Source organism: Carcharodon carcharias, chromosome 13, assembly GCF_017639515.1.
Source record: "Carcharodon carcharias isolate sCarCar2 chromosome 13, sCarCar2.pri, whole genome shotgun sequence".
Taxonomy (NCBI): Eukaryota; Metazoa; Chordata; class Chondrichthyes; order Lamniformes; family Lamnidae; genus Carcharodon; species Carcharodon carcharias.
In genome coordinates, this window is record NC_054479.1 from 50857389 (window position 1) to 50883714 (window position 26326).

Consider the following 26326-nt stretch of genomic DNA (forward strand, 5'->3'; position numbering starts at 1 on the left):
CACCTCTGTTAAATTCCTCCTAACCTTGTTTTTGCTCTAAGGGGCACAATCGGGTCATCAACCTGAAACCTTAACTCTGTCTTTTTCTCCACAGATGCTACCAGACCAGCTGAGTATTTCCAGCATTTTCTGCTAATGTTTCAGCTTTCCAGCATTCACAACACTTGTTTTTTACATCGTAAAAGGTATATTTGTATTTGTGACCAGGGACATGTGTGTGAGCTTTCATCAAACTGGAAGATGTTAGATCATTTTCCAATCTTGCCCCTTCAGGCATAAACCTGGCTGGGGTGGCCGGTTTCCTTGGACATCTGCACAGCCTGGATGTTGGGCAGGGCCCCACCCTGGGCTATGGTGACCTCTCCCAGGAGCTTGTTGAGCTCCTCGTTGTTGCGGATAGCAAGCTGTGGGTGGCGGGGGATGATGCAGGTCTTCTTGTTGTCTCGGGCCACATTACCGGCCAGCTTGAGGATCTCGGCCGCCAGGTACTCGAGGATAGTGGCCAGGTAGATGGGGCCTCCGGCCCCGACCCGCTCGGCATAGTGACCCTTGCGCAGCAGCCGGTGAATATGACCAATGGGGAGCCGGAGACCAGCTCTGGAGGAGCTTGGTCTTGGCGCACCCTTTGCCTCTAGTTTTTATCACGGCCAGACATCTTGTGGCTGCTCCTGCTGAAAATCTTCACCAATGAATAAACAGCTTTTGAGCAAATTGAGAGTCAGAGAAAAATAAACAAAAAAGAACAAAATCTTATCTGTGAACAAGATAAATAATTTAGTTATATGATTATATGCCATTTTGTAGTTATTTGGGCTCCAAGAGACCAACATCAGTGAGCTGATTATTCATGGAGGTGGTATGGGAGGCATGGAGGTGTCATTGGGCAGATGGAGGGGGAATGGAGAGTGTGTAGAGAGTGAGGGGTATGAGGGGTAAGGAATAGAGGGGTTAACAGCTGTTAATACAACTGGGGCAAAGTCCCAGAGAACGGAGCTGGACCCTCTAACCAGCCTGCCTCAGCATTCACCCGCCTCCATGGCTGCATCCAAACTGCTTCTGGGGACACCAGACCCAACTCGATTCCACCCCTGCCTCCCCGGAGCAAAGATAGCGTGTGCAGGGGCCATTTATATGGAGATGGACCTGCTGAGTCCAGAAAATTTCCCAACTTGAGCTTCCTGCCTCATTAGTGAAAATCTGGCCCATAGTAAAAGAACAGGTACTTGAGATATTGAATGGGCTCAAAATTGATAAATATGAGGTAGTAGAAAGGCTGGCTGGACTTAAAGTTGGTAAGTGACCAGAATCTGAGGGGATGCAACTGAGGGAAGTACGGGTGGGAATTAGAGAGGTACAGGTCATAATCTTCCAATCTCCATAAATACCGGGATAGTGATAGAGGACTGGAGAAATCCAAATATTACTCCCTTGTTCAAAAAAGAGTGTAGGGCTAAACCCAGTAACCCAGGCCTTGCTGTATGTGAGCATGGACTGCTTTGTTACCCGAGGAGTTATAAATCAGACTGCACATTGTGAAATAATCAGTAAACATTCTCACTTCTGACCTAATGATGGAGGGATGGTCATTGATGAAGCAGCTAAAAATAGTTGGGCTGAGGACATTGCCCTGAGGAACTCCTGCAGTGATGTCCTGGGGCCAAAATTGGCTTCCAACATCCACAACTATCTTCCTTTGTTCTAGGTATGAGTCCAACCAGTGGAGAGTTTTCCCCCGATTCCCATCGACTTCAATTTTACTAGGGCTCCTTGATGACACACCCAGTCACAGAATCAGAATCACAGAGTGCAGAAGAGGCACTTCGGCCCATCGAGTCTGCACCGACACATAAGAAACACCTGACCGACCTACCTAATCCCATTTACCAGCACTTGGCCCATAGCCTTGAATGTTATGACATGCCAAGTGCTCATCCAAAGTCAAATGCTGTCTTGATGTCAAGGGCAGTCGCTCTCACCTCACCTCTGCAATTCAGTAATTTTCTCCATGTTTGGACCAGGGCCATAATAAGGTCTGGAGATGAGTGTTTCTGGTGGAATCCAAACTGAGCATCAGTGAGAAGGCTATTGGTGAATAAATGCCACTTTTGATAGCACTGTTGATGACAGCTTCCATTACTGTGTTGATGATTGAGAATAGACTGATGGGGCACAATTAGTCAGATTGTTTTTTGTGGGTTAAACATATCTGGGCCATTTTCCACTCTTGGGTATATGCTAGTATTGTAGTTGTACTGGAACAGCTTAGATAGGGGAGTGGTTAGTACTGGAGCACAAGTCTCCAGTACTACAGCTGGGATGTTGTCAGGGCCCATTGCCTTTCCAGTATCCAGTGCCTTCAGCTGTTTCTTGATATCATGTGGAGTGAATCAAGTTGGCTTTAGGCTGGCATCTTTGGTGGCGGAGATGGTAGGAAAAGGCCTGATGGATCATTCACCCAGCACATCTGACTGACGATTGTTGTAAACACTTCAGCCTTGTTTTTTGCACTTACATCTGGACCCCACCATCTTTGTGGTTGGGGATGTTTTTGGAGCCTCCTCCTCCCAATTGTTATTTAATTATCCACCACCATTCACGATTGTATGTGGCAGAACAGTAGATCTCTGATCTTGTCCACTAGTTATGGGGTTGTTTAGCTCTGCCTATAACATGCTGCTTCTACGGCATAGCATGCATGAAGTCCTGTATAGTAGCTTCATTAGGTTGGCACCTCATTTTAATGTACATCTGATGCTACTACTAGCATGCTCGCCTGCTATCCTTATTGAACTCTAATAGTCGAGTGAGGGCTACGTCAGGCCATAAGGTTACAGATTATTAAGGATGGGCAATAAATGTTGACCTAGTCAGCGAAGCCCACATCCCATGAATGAAAGAAAAAAATATGGTAGATTACAATTCTGCTGCTACTGATGACACACAGTGCTTCATGGATGCCCATGTTTGAGCTGCTAGCTCAGTTCTAAACCTATCCCATTTAGCATGATGATAGCACCACACAACATGGCAGAGGGTGTCCTCAGTTTAATGATAGGTTTTTGCCTCTGCCAGGACCATGCAGTGGCCACTCCTACCAATACTATCATGGGAAGATACATCAGCGGTAGCTAGGTTGGTGAGGACAAAGTCAAGTAGATCTTTTCCCTCATGTTGTCACTCTTGCCACCTGTTGCAGGCCTAGTTTGGCAGATATGTCCTTCATGACTTGATCTTCACACTGAGGGCTCCCTACCCTCACAATCTTGTTATGTGGCACTATCATTGTGCTAAATGGGCTAGATACAGAAAATATTTAACCACTCAATGTAGGACATCCCTGAGGCACTGTAGGTCAGCACTGGTGCTACCAAATCACTTCTGGTGATGGACATTGAAGTTCTCCAGTTCCCCATCCAGGGTACATTCTGTGCCCTTGACATCCTAGCGCTTTTTCCAAGTGGTGCTCAACATGGAGAAGTTTTTATTCATCAGTTGAAGTTGGGAAGTAGCTGGTAATCAGCAGGAGTTTTCTTTGCCCATGTTTGACCTAATGCCATGAGACTTCATTGGTCCACAGTCGATGCTGAGAATTGCCCAAGACTTTGCAGGGTCAACTGGGCAGGCTGTGCCTTTGTCATGTCTGGTGCCTTGGTGGATGCCAGGTGGTGTGTCTGGTTTTAATATTCTTATTGGATCTTTTCATGATCATTAGGTACAACTGAATGGCTTGCTTAAGAGTCAACCACATAGCTTTCGATCTGAAGTCACATATAGGCCTGGTCAAGTAAGGATGGCCGGTTTCCTTCCCTAAAAAACATAAGTGAACCGATGGGTTTTTACAACAATCCAGTAATTTCATGGTCACTATTTCTGAAATCAGCTTTTATTCCAGATTTATTTAATTAACTGAATTTAAATTGCCCAGCTATCATAGTAGGATTTAAACTCATGTCACTGGATTAGTCCAGCAATATAACGACTATACTATTTCACCCTGCAATGTATAGAGCATTCGACTAAATCCAATAGCAAACCAGTTACATCATTAGGTGTAGCTCCTTCTGCAATTTATTTGCTGGTGGATTTCATCAGATTGTATAAGGAAAATTTTGTTTGTACTCATGTTCAAGAATACCCCAGGAGAAAGCTCCATCAGCTTATATAAAGCTGAACCCAGGGTCAGGGAGAGAAATCATGGGCTCTGGTGCTGCTCCTGTTTCCGGGCCCCTTATTCCACATCCCCTGCAACCCCCTTAACCCATCCTCTCAATCGTGCTTGTTACTTTTCCCCTTTCAAGATTCACTAATCAATTCACAAAACAATGACAGAAAGGTCCCAGTAAAATGTTAACGCCCATTGTTGGCATCTGATTACAAATATTGTCCAATATATACACAGCATGGGTCATTAATATTCAGAGCAGCAACGATATCATGCAGCATTAGTTTGTGTGTGCCCTTTGGTGATCCCACCGCGACTATTAAACAAACCAGAGAGTACAAATTTTACTTTAACCACATCGTACAATATTGGACAGGAAAATATCTCATTGGTTATATATAACATTGTGTAGGTGATAACATCGATTTCGGTGACTGCCTCATACTTCAGTAACATGTTCTGCACATCGTACGATATGGACACAGTGACAGTAAATTCATATTTGGGGGAAAGATTCAACACTTGAAACCCAACTAATCTGCACAAGATCTTTTCCATTCTGTAGAAAAAGTAGAAAACCTTCTCCTGCTTGGATATGTGATATTGTTCTATATAATTATTTCATGAAAGGGGTGTAATTGGATTCTATTTTATCAGTAATCTCACAGAGTAGAATGATCAATTGACTCCTGAGCAACAAAGTGGAATGATTGAACTACATAGGTCTTCACTGTCAGTGAGAAGCATTGGAGCCCTCAGGTTTCTCTGTGTGACACAGCTTTTAAGAACCCAGAGGACAAAGACTAAATGGTTCACAATTATATCTGTGCTTTTTTGATCAGCAAGTCTGAAGACTTTGCTGATTTCTGCTTCTCACCACAATATATTTTCAATATCCACTATGCAACGCAACCTTATCATTATATTCCAATACCTAAAAAAAACTCATAAAAGCACCAAGATAGAGTGGGATAATAGGTAAGTTGACAAAAGGACAAGATTGAAGTCAATGGAAAAGACTCTTGAGAATCATGTGCTGTGTAAAACAAGTAACTGATTCACTATGAGCTCATTACACACTCCTGTCCTGGCCATTTCACCCCACAAAGCTTGTTCACAATAAACTTCCATTAGCAACAAAATAAACAGAACTCCAGCCATTAGGCAATCAATCCCAGCTCATCTTGTCCGTCCAGAATGATATGCAAACATACATATTAGGAGCCTGCTTCACCATTTGATAACATCGCCTACATTATACCAGTGACTATAATTCAAAAGTACTTAATTGGCTGTAAAGCAATTTGGGACATCAGGAAAGGTGCTGTATAAATGTAGGTCTTGTCTTTCTTTCATTACACCTGCATGCAGTAGGCAGCGTGGCTGCAGCAATGGTGAAATTGGAGGCCCAATACTGATTCTCTAAGGATAATTAATCACAGAGCCATCAGCTGATTTAGGAAAGTGGCTAGAAAGAAATCGCTACATTTACAAAACTATTCAACTTTGTAGCTGATACAACCTTACCATTCTGACTTCTCTGGTGCCAATCCACAATATAGCATAAATTGGTCTGCCCCTTTTACACTAATGACACAATCCCCAGGATTTGTCAATCAGACAGGTACCAGCAGCTCAGGGAAACTTTTCCAGAGAATGATATATGGTACATAAATTCAGTATGGCCTTAACTCAAGAACTGGAATGTTTCCCCTTCCCCCAGATGCTCTCATACAAATGGTGTTGTCCACTGTGAATTTACAGACTACCTGAGGTGAACCTAAGATGGAGTAGAGATTTTTAAAATATTTCTTTAAGCAATCTCATCGTGACAAATAGATATTTCATTAAGAAATTTTGCAAGAGAATTAAAATGGGAAATAGTGAGGCAACACTCTGTTTTTGCATCACTCTCAGTTTTTAGTTTCTTATATTTATTTTGATAAGGAAGATGATTACAGTTGTTAGAGACCCCAGTGCATTGCTACAAGAGTTCCTCAGGTTAGGGTCCTCGGCCCAGCCATCTTCAGCTGCTTCATCAATGAACTTCCCTCCAACATAGAAGCGGGGATATTCTCAGATGATTGCACAATGTTCAGTTCCATTGTAACTCCTCAGATAATGAAGCAGTCAATGCCCACATGCAGCAAGACCTTGTAAACATTCAGGTTTGGGCTGCTCAGTGACAAGAAACATTCGCACCACACAAGTGCCAGGCAATGACTATCTTCAACAAGAGAGAATCTAACCATGGCCCCTTGACATTCAACGGGATTGTCATCACTGAATCCCCTACCCAATCGATATCCCCAGGCTCACCATCAACCAGAATCTGAATGGGACTAGCTACATAACTAGAGCAGGTCAGAGGTTGGGAATTCTGTGGTGAGTAACTCACCTCCTGCCTCCCCAAAACTAGTCCACCATCTACAAGGCATGAGTTAGGAGTGTGATGGAATACTCTACACTTGACTGGATATGTGCAGCACCAACAACAGTCAAGAAGATCAACATCCTCTGGGACAAAATAGCCCACCTAATCGATACCCTATTCACCAACTTAAGCATTCACTCCCTGCACCACAGACATATCAAGGCTACAGAGAGCACCATCTTCAAGACGCACTGCAACAGCTTGCCAAGACTTGTTGAACAGCACCTTCCAAATCTGTAACCTCTACCAGCTAGAGGAACAAGAGGTGCATGTGCATGGGAACACCAGCATCTGCAAGTTCCTCAAGTCACAAATCATCCTGACGTGGAAATATATTGACATTCCTTCATTGTTACTGCATCAAAATGCTGGAACTCCCTCCCTAACAGCACTGTGGGAAGTGCCTAAACCACATGGATGTCAGTGGCTCACCACCACATTCTCAAGAGAAAGCTAGGGAGGGGTAATAAATGCTGGCCTTGCCAGTGACTTCCAACACACACACGAATGAATAAAAAACAGAGTATTCAGGGATAAGGTGATAATGCAGGCAGGCAATGGTTTGTTGGTGGAAGTAAGTGCTCTTGGTGGTGGATCTTCTTCAGTTCTCTGAACAAAGAGAGGTCTGACCCACAGCACCACAACCTCCATCACTGGTAGGGCAAGGAGGCAGGTCCCAAAACCACTCTGGGAACAGAGAAATTAAACCCCATGCTGTTACCACCAATCTGATCGACATCAGCCATCCAGCTTTTTCTTCCATGCTTTTTGTTGTGCGCATAATCAAACCATTATTCTCTTCATACTTTCTTTTATCCTCCCCAACATCGCCTCTTATTATCACCCTGCTCCTTGTTCAGAGGCAGTTGCATATTTCCTCATTTGTTGCCATCAGCACACCACTAGTGGTCAGCAGAGCCAAGGATGGTGTTTGATGTTTCTATTCTCCCATTACAACCCTGAGTTAGATTACTTCATTACCATACAGCACATCATTTGTCAATCTTGACTATTCTCAAATAACTCTTGTTAGGAACTGCCAAAACTCACCCACTGAACACAGGGTGGGTATGAATGAAAAGTCAAGCGTGGGTTGTGACCACACAATAGTAAGGTGGGTGAGACCACAGTGCCATGAATCTAGAGCAACTTGGTCTTTGATAAGGACACACTTAAATTGATTGGTGTTGCTTCACTTCCCACCCACTCTATTTGATGTGACATTGCTGTGCAATTTATATCCTTAGCATTCATCACTGTGTATAACAGCTGTCAAGGTAAAATGTTGCACAGAGACAGCTCTGAATACTAAGTGGCCTGCTATTGCTGGGAAGTTCAGAAAGAAAATTAGACATCTTCATCATCAGCTAATTCAGACTCAGATGACAGCATCGCTACAAGAGTCAAACTTTGGTCATTTAGAATACCACTTCCCATCAGAGTACAGCTTTGAATTTCCTGCCTTCAATTTTTAAAATTTAATTCCTATATAAAAGTATATGTATATAGTTACTTTGTAATAATCAACAAGTTGCAATAATCAATATTCAATAAACTTGCAGTAATCGTAATGCAACCAGTGTGGATTTTATCACACTTCAACATGGAGCACACTCTTAGCTCCTTCCATTCCCTTCTTAAAACCTATCTCTCCTAATGTCCCTTTGGTTACCTCCCATTACTTTTCTCCCAGTTCCTAATCTGTGTCCTGTGATCCCCTGGAAATGTATTATGTCCCTTTTGGTTATTGCCACCTAACACTGTTTGGACATAATCAGCAAAGGACCAACGAGCACTCATAGATCTTACTCAACTTGCCCTTTTATCCCATCTATGAAGGACACATTGTTGTATTTTCAGGGTGCAGCTTTGGCTCAGTGGTAGCACTCTTACCTGTGAGTCAGAGATTGTGAGCTCAAATCACCTTCCACTGACATAATCCAGGCTGATAATTCAGTGTGGTACTGAGGGAGAGCGGTGCTGTCTTTTGGATGAGGCGTTAAACTGAGGTCCCATCTACCCTCCTAAGTGAATATAAAATAAATTGCATGTTACTATCTGAGGAAGAACAAGTGAGTTGTGTTGGTCAATATTTATCCATTAACTAGCGTCACAAAATTGGTTATTTAGTTTCTTACCTTCATGCCACCATCAGCACCATTTTTAGCCCTTACTACTATCATTAACATTCCCTTTGTCCTTTTGTTCATGACATCTTTGTCAATCTCTCCTTTTCCCCCACCTTCTATCCAGCTTCACCTGCTCCACCCCTCTTAAACAGTATAAATTTAATCACATTTCTACTTTTCTGTAGCTCTGAAGAGGGGTCACACAGACTTGAAACGTAAACTTTGTTTTTCTCTCCACAGGTGCTGTCAGATCTGCTGAGTTTTTACAACATTTTCTGTTTTTCTTTCTGGGTTATCTAGTCATTTACCTCATTGTCTGCTGTGCTTTATACATTATAACGGTGATTCAAATGATCTAATTGGCTGTGAAGTGCTTTGTGACATCTGAAAGTCATGAAAGGTGCTATATAAATTCAAGTTCTTTTTCCTATTTAACTGCAGGTGCAGTACCTTCATTTGTCTGAATTGAACTTTGCTGGTGAACACATATGTGAACACTGTCAAGCTCTGTAAGATATGTGACTTTCCACAATCCTCCCACCTTGCTTAGTTTATTGTCATTTGCTAATTTAACTATCTGTGACAGTGATTCGAGTTCATGTACAAATACCAGGAGAAGGAGGAATTCCACTGTGACTCCTGCCTTCCACCAATACTTCCCATTATTCTGATGTAAGTTTTCTCCATTGTGACAGATCTTTTATATTGAAAAGGGAGGAAATTTTACAAACCAGCTAGTGGGAGAAGTTCACTGGACCCTTGCCTCATAATTGAAGCACACTAGAACCCTTTAATTTGAATTAGTGGCCTGCTATGCTAACTACTAGCACCAGATACTTTCATTACTCATTTGATTGCTATAGCTCTCTGAGTGCACAACAAGGGGGAGAAGTGAACTCAAAGCACCCTTGAAGAGATAGATGGGTACAATTTCTTTTGGCGATCTCCCACTGTAACTTGGGTGGAAACTCCAGCACTGTTTCTTTGGGGTTTTCACTGATCTTCCACCAAAGTTAAGGTGGGAGACTGGGACAAGCCCCAGGTAATTCCAATTCCAAATTCTGAAATTAGGGGGTGAGCTATTTGTTTTCAGATTATGGCACTCCAATCTTTTCATTTGACCTTTGATCGCTGACATATCTCAGAAGCCATTGTCAGCATCTCAGCTCAGCACCAGTGTTGACAAAGTGGCAGCAAGGACAAGTTAATTAAACCCTCTTCCTACTTCCACCCTAAGGGGATACTGATGAGACCACTTCCTCTAAAGTGCTCAATCCCATGCAATCTAGAATGGGACATTTGTCTTTCTGATACTTTACCTCAATCTATTCCACTGCCTTTCACTACTGCCTGTTCTAGGAACATGAACTAGTCTCAGTAAAGGTAACCATGAAACTATTGGATTATCGTTAAAAACCCTTCGGGTCCACTAATGTCTGTTAGTGAATGAAATCTGTATCCTTACCCAGGTCTGCCTACATGTGATTCCAGACGTGCAGCAAAAACTGTCCTCTGAAATGGCCTTAAGCTACTCAGTGGTACCAAACCATGACCAAAAAGTCAAAAAGCAATAAAACTGGGTGGACCACCCTTCATTGATCTGGGCACCGGAAACGACAATGGCATACACTGCCCAGTCGACCCTGCAGAGTACTTCTCACTAATATCCGTGGACCTGTGTCAAAATTGGGAGAGAGCCACAGACTATTCAAGCAGCAGTCTAGCATGGTCATACTCACCATATCATACCTTACAATGTCTCAGAGTCCTCCAGCAACATCCTCGGGAATTCCCTCTCCCACAGGCAGGATAGACCCAGCAGAGGTAGCAGCACAGTGGCCCTTAGGGAAGGAGTGACCCTGGGAGTCCTTCACTTTGACTCCAAATCCCATGAAGTCTTATGGTATCAAGACAAATATAGACAAGGAAACCTCTTGCTGATTACCACCTACCGCCTTCCCTCAACTGCAGTGAGTAACTTACCTGCTGACTCCCCAAAACCTGTCCACCATCTACAAGGCACAAGTAAGGAATGTGATGGAATACTCTCCACTTGTCTGGATGAGTGCAGCTCCAGCAAAATTCAAGAAGCTCGATACCATCCAGGACAAAGAAGCCAGCTTGACTAGCTTCATCACCTTAACACTCCACCACCTTAAACATTCACTCCCTCCAACACTGACGCACAGTGGCACAATGTGTACCATCAGCAAGATACGCTGCAGCAACTCATTAAGCCTCATTTAACAGCACCTTCCAAACCTGCAACCTTCAGCACATAGAAGGAGAAGGGCAGCAGATACATCAGAACAACACCACTTTCAAGTTTCCCTCCAAGTCACACACCATCCTGACTTGGAAATATATCGCCGTTCCTCCACTGTCAATGGGTCAAAATCCTGGAACTTCCTCCCTGACAGCACTGTGGGTGTACCTATACCACATGGACTGCAGAGGTTCAAGGAGGTAGCCCAGCACCTGCTTCTCAAGGGCAAATAGGGATGGATAATAAATGTTGGCCTGGCCAGCGGCACTCACATCCCATGAAAGAATTTAAAAAATGATCAGGGGAAGGCCATTCAGCTCCTCGATCCTACTCTACCATTCATTTAGGTCATGGCTGATCAGTGCTTCTACATCATTTGCTGGGTTTCGCTCCATATTTCTTGGTACTGTTATCCAACAAAAAAAAAATCACTTGGTCTCAGTCTTGAAAGCTCCAGTTGTCCCCGAGCGTCCATTGCCTTTTGTCCTGAGAAGTTTACTCACTCCATCTATTGATTAGCATTCCTGATTGTTAGATGCGGCCAGAGCTGGGAACAGCTCCATCACACCCCTGGGCAATTTTCCCAGAGGCGGGATGGGGGGTGATGGATTTTTCCAGTCAACCTGCATGTATTAGCAGGCGGCAGGGGTGGGAGTGTGTGTCTGGGGTAAGTGGCCTACCCTGTCTGCTTGCATACTGCAGCAGCCGCAGGCCAGTCTGTAGAAGGGGATTCCTCCCATCGCCCTACCTGCCCCACTGCAAAGGTCATTTTTTATTTAAGCTTTAAAAATGTTGGTGAGAGGACACCTCCATCTTGAAGCGCCCTCTCCCTCACTTACCTGCCACAGTATGGACAGCTCCTCCAGCCTCTGGCCACTCTGGGGAAAATCACATTGGATGACTGTTTCACATACGGTGCAGCTGACCCATGTTTGATTCTGATGGCGGGGTTCAGGAGCCTGCGAAGAAAATCCTGCTCAATGACTTTTACATGTTTTTCTTTTGCACCATCATCATTGCATGAAAATATCAGCTCAGCAACTGTAAACTGAACCAGCCAAAGGTATGGCAGTGTATACTGCTGTGCAAAGTGTTAGAGACTTGAACGCAATTTATACTATTACAACTGAAAGGCTGTTATACAATGCTTATATATTCATGTCCAAGTTAATTTTCTTTCAATGGTCTGATTGATTTGGTGACTTGGAATCCATAACAAAATCTAATATTCCAAACACATTCAGCTAAGCCATGGCTGTCATTTATAACTGTCATATTACAGTTAGTCTTGATGTAATTCCCCAACTTAAATGTTGCATGTGCATTTTATTCCATTTTTATGCTGACAGGAACTGTCTCAGGTAATGCCAGCCATTAGTGAGGCTAACTTCTTTAATATACTGAGATTTACTCAGGGACATATTGTTGCTGCACGTTTGTTGTGAGAAAGAAAATCTGTAGCTGATTCCCAGACTGTCCAGGCACAGAATATTCTGGCAGCATCGGCAGAGAAGAAAAGAGTTGACGTTTCGAGTCCTCATGACCCTTCGACAGAACTTGAGTTTGAGTCCAAGAAAGAGTTGAAATATAAGCTGGTTTAAGGTGTGTGTGTGGGGGGCGGAGAGATAGAGAGAGAGAGAGGTGGGGGTGTGGTTGTAGGGACAAACAAGCAGTGATAGAAGCAGACCATCAAAAGATGTCAACGACAATAGTACAATAGAACACATAGGTGTTAAAGTTAAAGTTGGTGATATTATCTAAACGAATGTGCTAATTAAGAATGGATGGTAGGGCACTCAAGGTATAGCTCTAGTGGGGTTTTTTTTATATATAATGGAAATAGGTGGGAAAAGGAAAATCTTTATAATTTATTGGAAAAAAAAGGAAGGGGGAAACAGAAAGGGGGTGGGGATGGGGGAGGGAGCTCACGACCTAAAGTTGTTGAATTCAATATTCAGTCCGGAAGGCTGTAAAGTCCCTAGTCGGAAGATGAGGTGTTGTTCCTCCAGTTTACGTTGGGCTTCACTGGAACAATGCAGCAAGCCAAGGACAGACATGTGGGCAAGAGAGCAGGGTGGAGTGTTAAAATGGCAAGCGACAGGGAGGTTTGGGTCATTCTTGCGGACAGACCGCAGGTGTTCTGCAAAGCGGTCACCTAGTTTACGTTTGGTCTCTCCGATGTAGAGGAGACCACATTGGGAGCAACGAATGCAGTAGACTAAGTTGGGGGAAATGCAAGTGAAATGCTGCTTCACTTGAAAGGAGTGTTTGGGTCCTTGGACGGTGAGGAGAGATGAAGTGAAGGGGCAGGTGTTGCATCTTTTGCGTGGGCATGGGGTGGTGCCATAGGAGGGGGTTGAGGAGTAGGGGGTGATGGAGGAGTGGACCAGGGTGTCCCGGAGGGAGCGATCCCTACGGAATGCCGATAAGGGGGGTGAAGGGAAGATGTGTTTGGTGGTGGCATCATGCTGGAGTTGGCGGAAATGGCGGAGGATGATCCTTTGAATGCGGAGGCTGGTGGGGTGATAAGTGAGGACAAGGGGGGCCCTATCATGTTTCTGGGAGGGAGGAGAAGGCGTGAGGGCGGATGCGCGGGAGATGGGCCGGACACGGTTGAGGGCCCTGTCAACGACCGTGGGTGGAAAACCTCGGTTAAGGAAGAAGGAGGACATGTCAGAGGAACTGTTTTTGAATGTAGCATCATCGGAACAGATGCGACGGAGGCGAAGGAACTGAGAGAATGGGATGGAGTCCTTACAGGAAGCGGGGTGTGAGGAGCTGTAGTCGAGATAGCTGTGGGAGTCGGTGGGTTTGTATCATCCATCACCCCCTACTCCTCAACCCCCTCCTATGGCACCACCCCATGCCCACGCAAAAGATGCAACACCTGCCCTTTCACTTCCTCTCTCCTCACCGTCCAAGGACCCAAACACTCCTTTCAAGTGAAGCAGCATTTCACTTGCATTTCCCCCAACTTAGTCTACTGCATTCGTTGCTCCCAATGTGGTCTCCTCTACATTGGAGAGACCAAACGTAAACTGGGCGACCGCTTTGCAGAACACCTGCGGTCTGTCCGCAAGAATGACCCAAACCTCCCTGTCGCTTGCCATTTTAACACTCCACCCTGCTCTCTTGCCCACATGTCTGTCCTTGGCTTGCTGCATTGTTCCAGTGAAGCCCAACGTAAACTGGAGGAACAACACCTCATCTTCCGACTAGGGATTTTACAGCCTTCCAGACTGAATATTGAATTCAACAACTTTAGGTCGTGAGCTCCCTCCCCCATCCCCACCCCCTTTCTGTTTCCCCCTTCCTTTTTTTTCCAATAAATTATAAAGATTTTCCTTTTCCCACCTATTTCCATTATATAAAAAAAAACGCCACTAGAGCTATACCTTGAGTGCCCTACCATCCATTCTTAATTAGCACATTCGTTTTGATAATATCACCAACTTTAACTTTAACACCTATGTGTTCTATTGTACTATTGTCATTGACATCTTTTGATGATCTGCTTCTTTCACTGCTTGTTTGTCCCTACAACCACACCCCCACCTCTCTCTCTCTCTCTATCTCTCCGCCCCCAACACACACACCTTAAACCAGCTTATATTTCAACTCTTTCTTGGACTCAAACTCAAGTTCTGTCGAAGGGTCATGAGGACTCGAAACGTCAACTCTTTTCTTCTCCGCCGATGCTGCCGGACCTGCTGAGTTTTTCCAGGTAATTCTGTTTTTGTTTTGGATTTCCAGCATCCGCAGTTTTTTTGTTTTTAACAGAATATTCTGGAGCAGCTTATACAACCAGAGAGAGTAACCATTCCCAATCCTGGATAAACTCTACAGGTAACATTCATGAAGTTATTCTCAATAAAACCCCAAAACAAGTTAAATTTTACGAAGTAAGGTCAGGTACTAATCTCTCTACTTATCTCCTAGCAGGTTTTGTGCTCTTCTCCTGAAGATGCTGGCTTGTTCGCTAGCTACCAGTGCTCTCCACTACCTTGCTTAACCAACCATACTTCAAGCAAAGAGCCTCTTATGTGTGTATTGTTTATTTAACTGTGGAGTGGGCATCACAGCTGAGCTGGACCTTGTCCTCATCAAACATTTACATACAAAGATATGAATTAGGAGCAGGAGTAGGCCATTCAGCCCTTTGCACCTGCTCTGCCATTTGATCATGACTGATCTTATACTCCACTTTCCTGTTGACCCACTATACCCTTTGACTCCCTTGTCAATCAAGAATCTATCTAACTCAGCCTTAAGAATATTCAATGACACAGCCTTCACCGCTCTCTGGGGAAGAGAATTGCACAAACTAACAACCCTCTGAGAGGGAAAAATAATCTCCTCATCTTTGTCTTAAATGAGAGACCCCTTATTTTTAAACTGTGTCTCCTAGTTCTAATCTCTCCCATAAGGGGAAACATTCTCTCCCCAGCTGCCCTGTCAAATCCTCTCAGGATCTTATACGTTTCAATAAGATCACCTCTCATTCTTCTAAACTCAAATGGACTCAGGCCCAACCTGTCCAACCATTCCTATAAGATAACCCCTTTAATCCAGGAATCAGTTGAGTGAACCTTCTCTGCTCTGCATCTAATGCAATTATATTCTTTCTTAAGTAAGGCAACTAAAACTGTACACAGTACTCCAGATGTGGTCTCACAAACACCCTGTCCAACTGTAGCAAAACTTCCCTGCTTTTATATTCCATTCCCCTTGCAATAAACACCTTCATTCAATTTGCCTTCCTAATCATTTGCTTTATCTGCATACTAACTTTTTGTGATTCATGTACCAGGACACCCAGATCCCTCTGTACCACCTAGTTCTGCAATCTCTCTCCTTTTAAATAATATGCTGCTTTTCCATTCTTCCTGCCAAAGTGGACAAGTTCTATACGCCAACTGCCAAAATTTTGCTTACTCACTTATCATTTTCCCTTTACAGACGCCTTATGTCCTCTTCACAACTTACCCTCCTATTTATCTATGTGTCATCAGCAAATTTAACAATCATACATTCAGTCCCTTCATCCAAGTCATGATATAGATTGTTATTTGTTGAACCCTCAACACTGATCCCTGTGGCACTCCACTCGTTTCAGGCCACCAACCTGAAAATGATCCATTTATCCCTACTCTCTGCTTTCTTTTAGCCAACTAACCCTTAATCCATGCTAATGTGTTACCCCCTACAACATGAGCTCTTCTTTTATTCAGTAATCTTCGATGTTGCACCTTATCAATGCCTACAGGTTCCCCTTGATCCACATTGCTTGTTACTTCCTCAAAGAACTCTAATAAATTAGCCAAACATGATTTCTCTTTCACAAGACCATGCTGTCTCTGCCTGCTTGCATTAAGATTCTCTTAGTGCCCTGCTTTAGCCTCCTTAATACTAGCTTCTAGTGTTTTCCCTGTGACAGATGTTAGGCTAATTGGCCTGTAGTTTCCTGCTTTCTGAATCCGTCCTTTCTTGAATAGAGGAGTTACATTTGCTACTTTCCAACTGATAGGACCTTCTTGAATCTAGGGAATTTAGGAAAATTATACCAATGCATCTACTTTCTGTGTAGCAACTTCTTAAACATGTTCACTTCCCAGTAAAATGTCTCCATCTTAGACCATGGGCAACCCAACTGCTGCTACCAGATTAGGTCACGTATCACGGTCAGGGATCAAACCGACATCTTCTGGTTTGTCTGGTAGATCTTCAATTATTGTACATGAATGCGAAAGCATATTACATTGAGATGATACCACAAACTGTTAATTGATAATGGATTTACCTGAAACCTCTTTAATTGCCAATTCAGTAAAGAGTTGACCCTAGATTTTGTGTTCAAGTCTCTAGAGTGCGACCTGGACCTCCAACCTTCTGGATCAGAGGTGACATTGATGCCAACTGAGCCATGGCTGACATCCTGCTACAGTATTAATGGATCAATAATGTTGTTATTTGCAATGGTTAGATGTGCTTCATGCAGAACTGATAATATCTAACCCCAGTAAATTATTTTGTTTTATTCGTGTCCCCAGTCCTTGACATCAGCTTGGATGGTTCAGAAGGTAATTAAACCTACGCATTACATTCATTTGATTTTTTTTAAGTGAATCACTGAAGGGAGGCCATTGACAGCAAATGTTGCTGGCATGAGCAACATAAAAAGCTACAAAAGGCATTTCTGTTCCAGCAAATGGAAAGACATAAATTAGAACATTACATTCCTACAGCAAACTCTTTTGTGAGCACGACAGATTATTCAATGATGCACTTGATATTTTGAAATAGAACAAAGTATTTATATTTGACAATGAGTTTCACTTGTGTTTCTGTTATACAGAACCAGAAAGAGCTGCAGGAACTTGAGCTGTTCAAAGTTATCTGCTTTTGTTTATCAGAAATACCTGTAAGAGCTTTTTTTAATTCATTCACAGGATGTGGGCTTCACTGGCTAGGCCAGCATTTATTGCCCATCCCTAGTTACCCTCGAGAAGGTGGTGGCGAGCTGCCTTCTTGAACCACTGCAGTCCATGTGGTGTAGGTACACCCATGCTGCAGTTAAGGAGGGAGTTGCATGGTTTTGACCCAGCGACAGTGAAGGAACGGCAATATATTTCCAAGTCAGGATGTTGAGTGGCTTGGAGGGGAACTTCCAGTTGATGGTGCTGGATGGTAGTGGTGGTGGGTTTGGAAGGTGCTGTCTAAGGAGCTTGGGTGAATGCCTGCAGTGCATCTTGTAGATAGTGCACACTGCTGCTACTGTGCGTCGGTGGTGGAGGGAGTGAATGTTTGTGGATGTCCTGGATGGTGTCAAGCTTCTTGCATGTTGTGAGAGCTGCATTCATCCAGGCAAGTGGGGAGTATTCCATCACTCCTGACTTGTGCCTTGTAGATGGTGGACAGGCTTTTGGGAGTCAGGAGGTGAGTTACTCATCGCAAGATTCCTAGCCTTTGATCTGCTCTTATAGCCACAGTATTTATATGGCTAGTCCAGATCAGTTTCTGGTCAATGTTGATTATGGAGCATTCAGTGATAGTAATGCCATTGAATGTCAAGGGGCGATGGTTGGATTCTCTTTTGTTGGAGATGGTCATTGTCTGGCACTTTTGCGGCGTGAATGTTACTTGCCACTTGTCAGCCCATGCCTGGATATTGTCCAGGTCTTGCTGCATTTGGATGAGGACTGCTTCAGTATCTGAGGAGTTGTGAATGGTACTTACATTGTGCAATCACCAACGAACATCCCTACTTCTTATAATGGAAGGTAGGTCATTGATGAAGCAGCTGAAGATGGTTAGGCCGAGGACACTTACTCCTGCAGTGATGTCCTGGAGCTGAGATGACTGACCTCCAACAACTAGTGGAGAGTTTTCCCCCTGATTCCCATTGACTCCAGTTTTGCTAGGGCTCCTTGATGCCCCACTCGGTCAAATGCTGCCTTGATGTCAAGGGCAGTCACCTTCACCTCATCTCGGGAGTTCAGCTCCTTTGTCCATGTTTGAACCAAGGCTGTAATGAGGTCAGGGGCTGAGTGGCCCTGGAGGAACCCAAACTGGGCATCAGTGAGCAGGTTATTGCTAAGCAAGTGCAGCTTGATAGCAGTGTTGATGATCCCTTCCATTACTTTACTGATGATTGAGAGTAGACTAATGGGCGACGTGTGTTTGGAGGCTTGGATAGAGTTGTGGGTATGTATGTACAGTATATTTGGGTAGGTCATAGAACTGGGTCTGAGGCAAATCTTAAGGTTGCCGTCTCTGGTCAGACGTATTCCGGAAGGTTTCATCACTTCCTGGCACCAATCACCCGCCTCCCACATTAGTCACTCAACAAGTCCCCCCGGCGGTCCACCAGCTTCCCATAGCAACCAGAAAGGGAAAAGACTCTTTGACCGGGATTCTCCATTCTGGGACTAAGTCCTGCGGTGAGGAAGGGAACCAGGAGTGTTTCCCACTGCGGAGCCCGATGGGATTTTGCGCCAAATTGCACAATTATGCAGTCAGGGGTTTCCTGACGTATTGAGCAGCAGGGCAGGCTGGTTGATGCACAACCCGCCGTCATATCCGGGCACCTTTTAAATATGTTTTTGTCATGGGAGGAGGAGATGATCTGCCAATCCCACCAGGGACCAGCGCCCCAGATTCAGCAACATTTCCCTCAATGTGCTGCTCAATGCAGTGAGTGGAGACCGGGGTGTGTGTGTGTGTGTGTGTGTGTGGGGGGTGGGGGGGGGGGGGGGGGGGGGGGGGGGGGGTGGGGGGGGGGGGTTGGGGGGGTGGAATGGAGGGAGGGGGGCATGGGGGAAAGGGGGTTAGGTGCTGAGGGCGCCAGCAAGCACTGCTAATGTCCTGCCTCTGTGAGCCTTATCCTTCTACCTGCATGGGCCCACCATTCTGGAGGGGGCTGCCCCAGAACCTTTGTGGACAAACCGCAGTGCATCAGTCACATGGCACACAGCCCAGTGGGTTATTTGTAAGATGGAAGCATGAGAAAGATACATGAAACCCAATTGCTCTCAACCCCATCTTCTGTCTTTACGCAGGAAAATTACAGCACAATGGGAGAGAGGGGAAGAAGATGCAAAGGGGCCAACTGACCTGAAAAACCACACAGAATTCGAGGAGTGAGCAGCCGAGCTGGCAGGGCAGGAACCGGACCGAGCTGGTGCAGATGGAGAGGTTGGTGAGTGGCCTTCATCCAGTAAGGATGTAGTCACATAGAAACCTAAGGGTTATGCATTCCTCCATGTTGGATGGAACTCATGCAGTCACTCGTTCTCTCCTCTCTCACAGGTGCCAGCAGGAAGAGGGGAAGGCTAGAAGAAGAAGCAGCCCTGTCCAGCAGTACCTCTGCTCACAGCTCACAGAGGACTGAGGACATTGGGGAGGAGGAAGAGAGTGCACTTATAGAGTCACTGCAGCCTCCAACAGCCCAGAGACACACCTCGGTGGGTACTAGATCTAGCTTAGGGAGGCTCACACATTCTGGTGGTCACCACGTGGACACATGTCCGCAGCAGGAGGAGGCAGGGTCAGCCAATCTCACCAAAACTCGGAGCACTGCTAGGGAAGAGACATCTGCAACATCCGAGTCGGATGACGAGCCGCTGGGATGGGCCCTGCACGAGTCGCTGGAGGTGCTGCGAGAGGCAGGGGAACATCAGGCAGAGGTGGTGGAGGCCCTCAACACAGAGGCACATGAGGTGGAGGAGTCCGTCCGCCTGCTCTTTGATGAAGTGGTTCTGACCTGTGCGCACATGGAGGTCTCCACGGGTGGGATGGCCTCGTCCAGTCCTAGAACCTTGTCCAGCAGAACACCCAGTTTCTGTCAGAGGTGCAGGCCTGCAATCCATTGCTGCAGCCATGGGTGAGACCTTGCTTAGGCTACGTGAGGGGGGCACTTCAACCTCCCTCCAGGTGCCCCTTCTCCTCAAGGAGTCAGGCAGGGGCCCTCGGACACCCAAAGGGAGGAGGAGCGGCTTTTGGACACTCCTGGGATTTCCACTCAGGACTTCCTGAAGGTGTCCGGCCCTTCAGAATCCCCATTGCTTGTGACTCCTTCAGCTTCATCCTCTGTGACCGCAGAGGGAGCAGCTGCCCCACAGCAGCAGAGCCAAGGTAAGCTGGGGCCCTCCAGGCCTCGGGTCTCCAGAGGACGCCCACCAAGGGTAAACAGGGTAAACAGGTCAGCAGGCTGCCTCCACTCCTGCTGAGGATGTTGGGGGAGCACCTGGAATTAGTGGTAGGGAATGAAAGATTAAGAAGTTATGATTTCACTTGTGGTTGCACAGGTGCACTATAATTGTTAATGCTCTCACAGTTTTGTAAATAGACTACACTTGCACCACCCCACCTCCCCACATCTTCAGGGGGACCCCAGGCTGAGGCTATGTCCCCCGGAATCATGCAGGGGGGTAAAGATCTTTGCCAGGGCCCCTGCAAGCCATGTGTAGGAAAAGCCTCCTGCATACACTGAGCCTTTACTCTTCACGCCTTAGCATTGGTCAGTGCTACGTGCTCGGCTACCCCTTCGGTTGTCCAGTTGAGCTGACCTGCCACTCCGCCTACCCCTGCTGACCCAACTCCCATGCAGCATCTCGAGATCACCACCTCGAGGCTCTGGATAGTTGCGAGCAGCCATGGTGTGTGTGACTTTTCAGGTAGATTCCAACACCTTTCAACCTCCCCCATGACCCACACCCTCCCTCCCATAACCTTTGACCTCCCCACAGTCACCCTATAACCTCAACACCCCACATCACCCTCCGTGCAGGTGAATGTTCACGTCCCCTACCTTCCTGAGGAGCCCACCCCCTGACAATAGACATGTCCCCTCCACCCCCTCATCCTGCTGACCCCCAGAATCCAGTTTTACTTCCGTGTCCCTTCTAACAACCCTCAGCGTCTCTTCACCTGTCATAGTGGGACCCTCACCCTCCCACCTTACTGGCTCCAACTGCCCCCTTTAACCCTCACTATCCCGTCCTATCAACAATTTCCTCAATATGCACCCCCCCTGCCCCTTTCCTGTCACTCATCAGTTGACACCACTGACCCCACCCTCTGAACCCCTTCCCCCTCCATGCCTATGTACACCTGCACACACCCCCATGCCCATTCACACCTGTACACACCCCCATGCCCGTTCACACTTGTACACACCCCCTAGTCCCATGTACACCTGCACACACCCCCATGCCCATCCATACCTGTACGCGCCCCCCATGCCCTTCACACCTGCATAGCCCCCATGCCCGTTCACACCCGCACAGCCCTCCCTCCCACCCGTTCTCCATCATGGCCCTTCCCACCCTCCCATTCCATAATCCACCTCACCCATTCCATAATCTCCACAGTATCTCTCTCTTTCCCCTAACAGCCCCAACCTCCACCACCCCCACACCCCCAGACCTCCATGCCCACCCCACCTCTTCATTTCTCTGCTCAGGGTCTAATCCCAACTCCCCCATAAGCACAGACCATCACTGCCCAAAAGTACCTCATGCAGGATGAAGATCCACATGGGTGATGGCCCACCCACCCACTGCTGTACGTGGTGTTCCAGGGTTCCCGGTCGCTGGAGGCTCCACAAGCTGCCCCAGGCCTTCTTCCAGGTGAGTCCCGACATGTCCATGCCACATTTTTCTGGGCATGTTGCAGACTGGCATGATATCACGCTGGTGACATCGATAATTGGATGATGGGAGGGGTGGAGGGTACAATTCTGGTCGAGACTTCATCTGCATCCCATTAATTGGATGCAAAACAGTTCAAGTCGGCCTCTGGCAGGAATGGCGACCTGCCATGATGGGCGGGAGCCCATGTTCATCTCCCGCCGCATTGTCTCCCACCAACCCCTGCCTACCATTAAACCTACCGCAGGAGGGACTGGAGAATACTGGCCCTTGTTCATCAGTTAGATGATTCTTGATGATCAGTCAAACAGCCTCTCTTGAATTTTTTTTGACTAATAAACAAAAGTGTTCAAAGAATATGAGAAAGCAGCACAGTTTTCTTTTGAACACCCCTATGATTCTTTCTTCCAGTTTTCCACAATATGTGGAGTCTCCAGGCCAATCCAGGAGAGCTGGCAACCCAAGCAAGTACATGGGCAGGTGGGCATCATTCTGTTGCCTTGGAACTGGTCAACCAAATGTTCAATATATGTGGAAACTCAGCGGATTTGACCTACTGGAGAAAGCAACAACCATCTGTAGCATTTTTGTACAGACTTTCCACATAGGGACACATTCCACTTATCCAGAGAGCTTCAGGGTTGGTTGGTAAATCCAAGGCTTAGGTTATTAAGGTTAAACATAGAAACATAAAAACTAGGAGCAGGATTAGGCCATTTGGCCCTTCAAGCCTGCTCCGCCATTCATTATGATCATGGCTGATCATCCAACTCAACAGCCTGCTCCCGCTTTTTCCCTATATCCTTTGATCCCTTTCGCCCCAAGAGCTATATCTAACTCATTCTTGAAAGCATACAATGTTTTGGCCTCAACTACTTTCTGTAGCAGCGAATTCCATAGGCTCACCACTCGCTGGGCGAAAAAATTTCTCCTCATCTCAGTCCTAAATGGTCTACCCCGTATCCTCAGACTGTAACCCCTGGTCCTGGACTCCCCCACCTTCGGGAACATCCTTTCTGCATCTACCCTGTCTGGTCCTGTTGGAATTTTATAGGTTTCTATGAGATCCCCCCTCATTCTTCTGAACTCCAGCAAATATAATCCTAATCGACTCAATCTCTCCTCATATGTCAGTCCCACCATCTCAGGAATCAGTCTGGTAGACCTTTGCTGCACTCCCTCTATAGCAAGAACATGCTTCCTCAGATAAGGAGACCAAATGTGCACATAATATTCCAGATGTGGTCTCACCAAGGCCCTGTATAACTGCAGCAAGACATCCCTGCTCCTGTACTCGAATCCTCTGGCTATGAAGGCCAACATACCATTTGCCTTCTTTACCGCCTGCTGCACCTGCATGCTTAAGGAAGGGTATTGCTGGAGTTTAACTAGCTAAGCAGCAGATCACTAGTGACCTTCATGCTGATTGTTCAACTTGGATTACCCTATCCATTCAGGGACTTGCCTGCAGGGATATCTGAGCTGAATGGGAAGAATCCCAGCCCTCCAGTGGTGAGCTCGTTTGCTGTTCTGTGCTGGGAATGAACAATGGTAAAACCAGCCTACATGCCCTACATGCAGAAGTAGTAAAAGCTTTTGACAGGGCCAGTCCCTCTTTTAGGCTCAGTGACAGGGAAGATAATATACAATGAATTTAACAGATAATACAAATAGTCGTCTGGTAATACAGAACTTGAGTGTTGCTGAAAAAAAGATATTTTGTTAAGACTTTTCGTCTTGCACTCATCAGCACAATTAGAACAAAACCAATGTCAAGGGAAGCAACATCTTTATACTGTATGAGAAAAGAGTGCTGATTATTGGCATGTGGACTCTGATTGGTAGAGGTATTGCCATAGAGAATAATGGTGACTGACAGTTAACTGCCAAGCATTGTTTGAAAGTTAAACCTAGTGGCTTGGCTCTGATTGGTCAAAGCACTATCCTAAGGAATGAATGCCTGTCACTTACTTTATTCAACTTTTTTTCCATTCATTAGATCTGGGCATCTTGCTAGGCAAGCATTTACTGCTCATCACCACATTGCTGTGGGTCTGAAGCCACATGTAGGCCAGACCAGGTAAGGATGACAGATTTCCTTCCCTAAAGGACCTTAGTGACCCAGATGGGTTTTTATGACAATGGTTTCATGGTCATCATCAAACTCTTCAAACTTCATCATTGGCCATGGTGGGATTTGAACCCAGGTCCCAGAACATTACCCTGGCTCTCTGGAATACTAGTCCAGTGACAATACCAGTATGCCACCACCTCCCCCTGACAGGAGCAATATGTGTACATGTTTTTTCTGTCTGCAAAGGATAGGGCTCTGTGTATTAATGTATGTAGCTTCCAATACATGCAAATGTGCCACATTGTGAGCCTTGCTGACAAGCCTAAATTGATCTCAATTCTCGCTAGTCCATTGCCATCCTTTGCCCTTTCTTCCCCAATCTCCTTTACTTCTACTGTCCTAAGTTCCTCTGTCTCTAATTATGGGAGCATTTTCACCTAACTACAGGTTTAAGTTTAAGGTTACTTGTGCCTTGCCCTGAACACGCTTAATTCTGGCTTTTGTAACTGTCCATCCCCTGACTCTGCTTAAATCTGTATTCTGGAGCAAAATACTGCAGATGCTGGAAATCTGAAATAACTGCAGAAAATGCTGGATATATTCAGTAGTTCTGGCAGCACCTGTGGAGAGAGGCAGAGTTAACGCGCTGGATTTTACGGTGACGGCAGGGGACCCTTCACCAGGGCGGAAAGCAGGGGTTTGCATCTGGTGGATGAGGACACTTGATGGTTGTGCACCGTCGCAGTCAGGTGCGGGTCCTGGGTGCGCCGGAGCCAGTCAGGTAGGTCCCAGCAGTGCAAAGGGAAGGGATTTACCGAGACCAAGCAGCACCATTGCCACTGGGTAGCCATTGATGTAGAGGGGGATATCCCCTCAGTGGGCCAAAGAGTGCCTGAAAAGGAGGAACCCCTACCCAAAGCCCACCAGGAGTGCACTACATGGCAGAGGGTTCCCAAGCACTGGTAAAATGCCAATGGTAGCAGAAAAAGGGTCTTTAATTGGTCACTCAAGTGGCTTAATTGGCTCTGGGCAAGAAGGTCATCTGCCACCTTTCCCACTGTGGGTGAAATGGCATGGTGGCAGGAAGACAATGGACGCTTGCTGTCTGATGCCTTCCTGTGCCATTTTCCCAGCCTTCCCATGTCTCATCCCATCTCCAAAGGGCTGGTAAAATCCAGCTTTATTTTACTACAGTGTATTTCCTGGTCAGCAGTTGATTTTCCAGCACTGTATGTAGTCCATTTCTCTGCTGCTTCTGGATCTTATAGTAACCTTCAAATTTCGCACTGCGCACTCACAGCTTGCACACACTGCCAGCTATTCAAATGTAACAGTTATGTTTCCCATACGTATTGCACCACACTCATTGACAAAGTTCCCTCTCGCATGCAGAACAAGATGGCCTATAATAGGCATCAGCAGCAACTAACCATTGGTGGGGGAGGGGGCAGTGGGGTGGGGGGGTGGGGGTGGGGCAGCACCGCAGCATGTGTTCTCCCCCATGGAGGAGACAGCGCTGGAAATAATTTGAGTGGCCGCCATCACTGGGGCCATGCCAGGACTGAGGCTGGACCATCGAAGGTGACGCTATGTTTGTCCCGAATTGACCTTCTCACATCCCACTTCACCCTCATCCTGCAATCAACTCACAGATGTTGTAACCATGAAACTCTTGATTCCCCACCACCTCCCTCATAACCCCCTCCTCGCACACCCCACCCCATCCTGACCCTGTCCTTGTGCATTTATGCTTTTAGATACCCAAGAACTGCTGCCTGGGCAGCCAATTGTGCAAGAGCGTCAGGGCCCAGAGGTAGAAGAGACTGATGAAGAAGAAACACCCTCACTCGATCTGACAATCACAGCCCCCAGCTCAGATACTGGCACCATGAGTACCTTTGTGGGTAGCATTGAGGCAGGGTCCCCAACATATTTAAAGAATTGACAGAATTTGAATGATGACTCACGGTTAATAAAAGCCAGGCACTTAACTCCTTAACCCTCCCAACAGTTGCCAAAGATACATGTTAATTTCACCTCATCTTACAAAAAGTAGGAGAGTCCGGAGATGCCGAGTCCATTGGTGTCTGTGCAAGACACAATGGGAAGAG

The 26326-nt window shown here is 46.0% G+C and overlaps 1 protein-coding gene across 1 annotated transcript; it reads right to left on the reverse strand.

Moving 5' to 3' along the window:
* Positions 1-269: 269 nt before the first annotated feature.
* On the reverse strand, positions 270-4720 carry LOC121286042 (histone H2A, sperm-like). The gene is made up of 2 exons (XM_041203059.1): positions 4492-4720; positions 270-631 (listed from the first exon to the last, which is right to left on the reverse strand). Exons 1-2 carry the CDS (start codon positions 4718-4720, stop codon positions 270-272), a joined length of 591 nt encoding a protein of 196 aa, XP_041058993.1.
* Positions 4721-26326: the final 21606 nt, after the last annotated feature.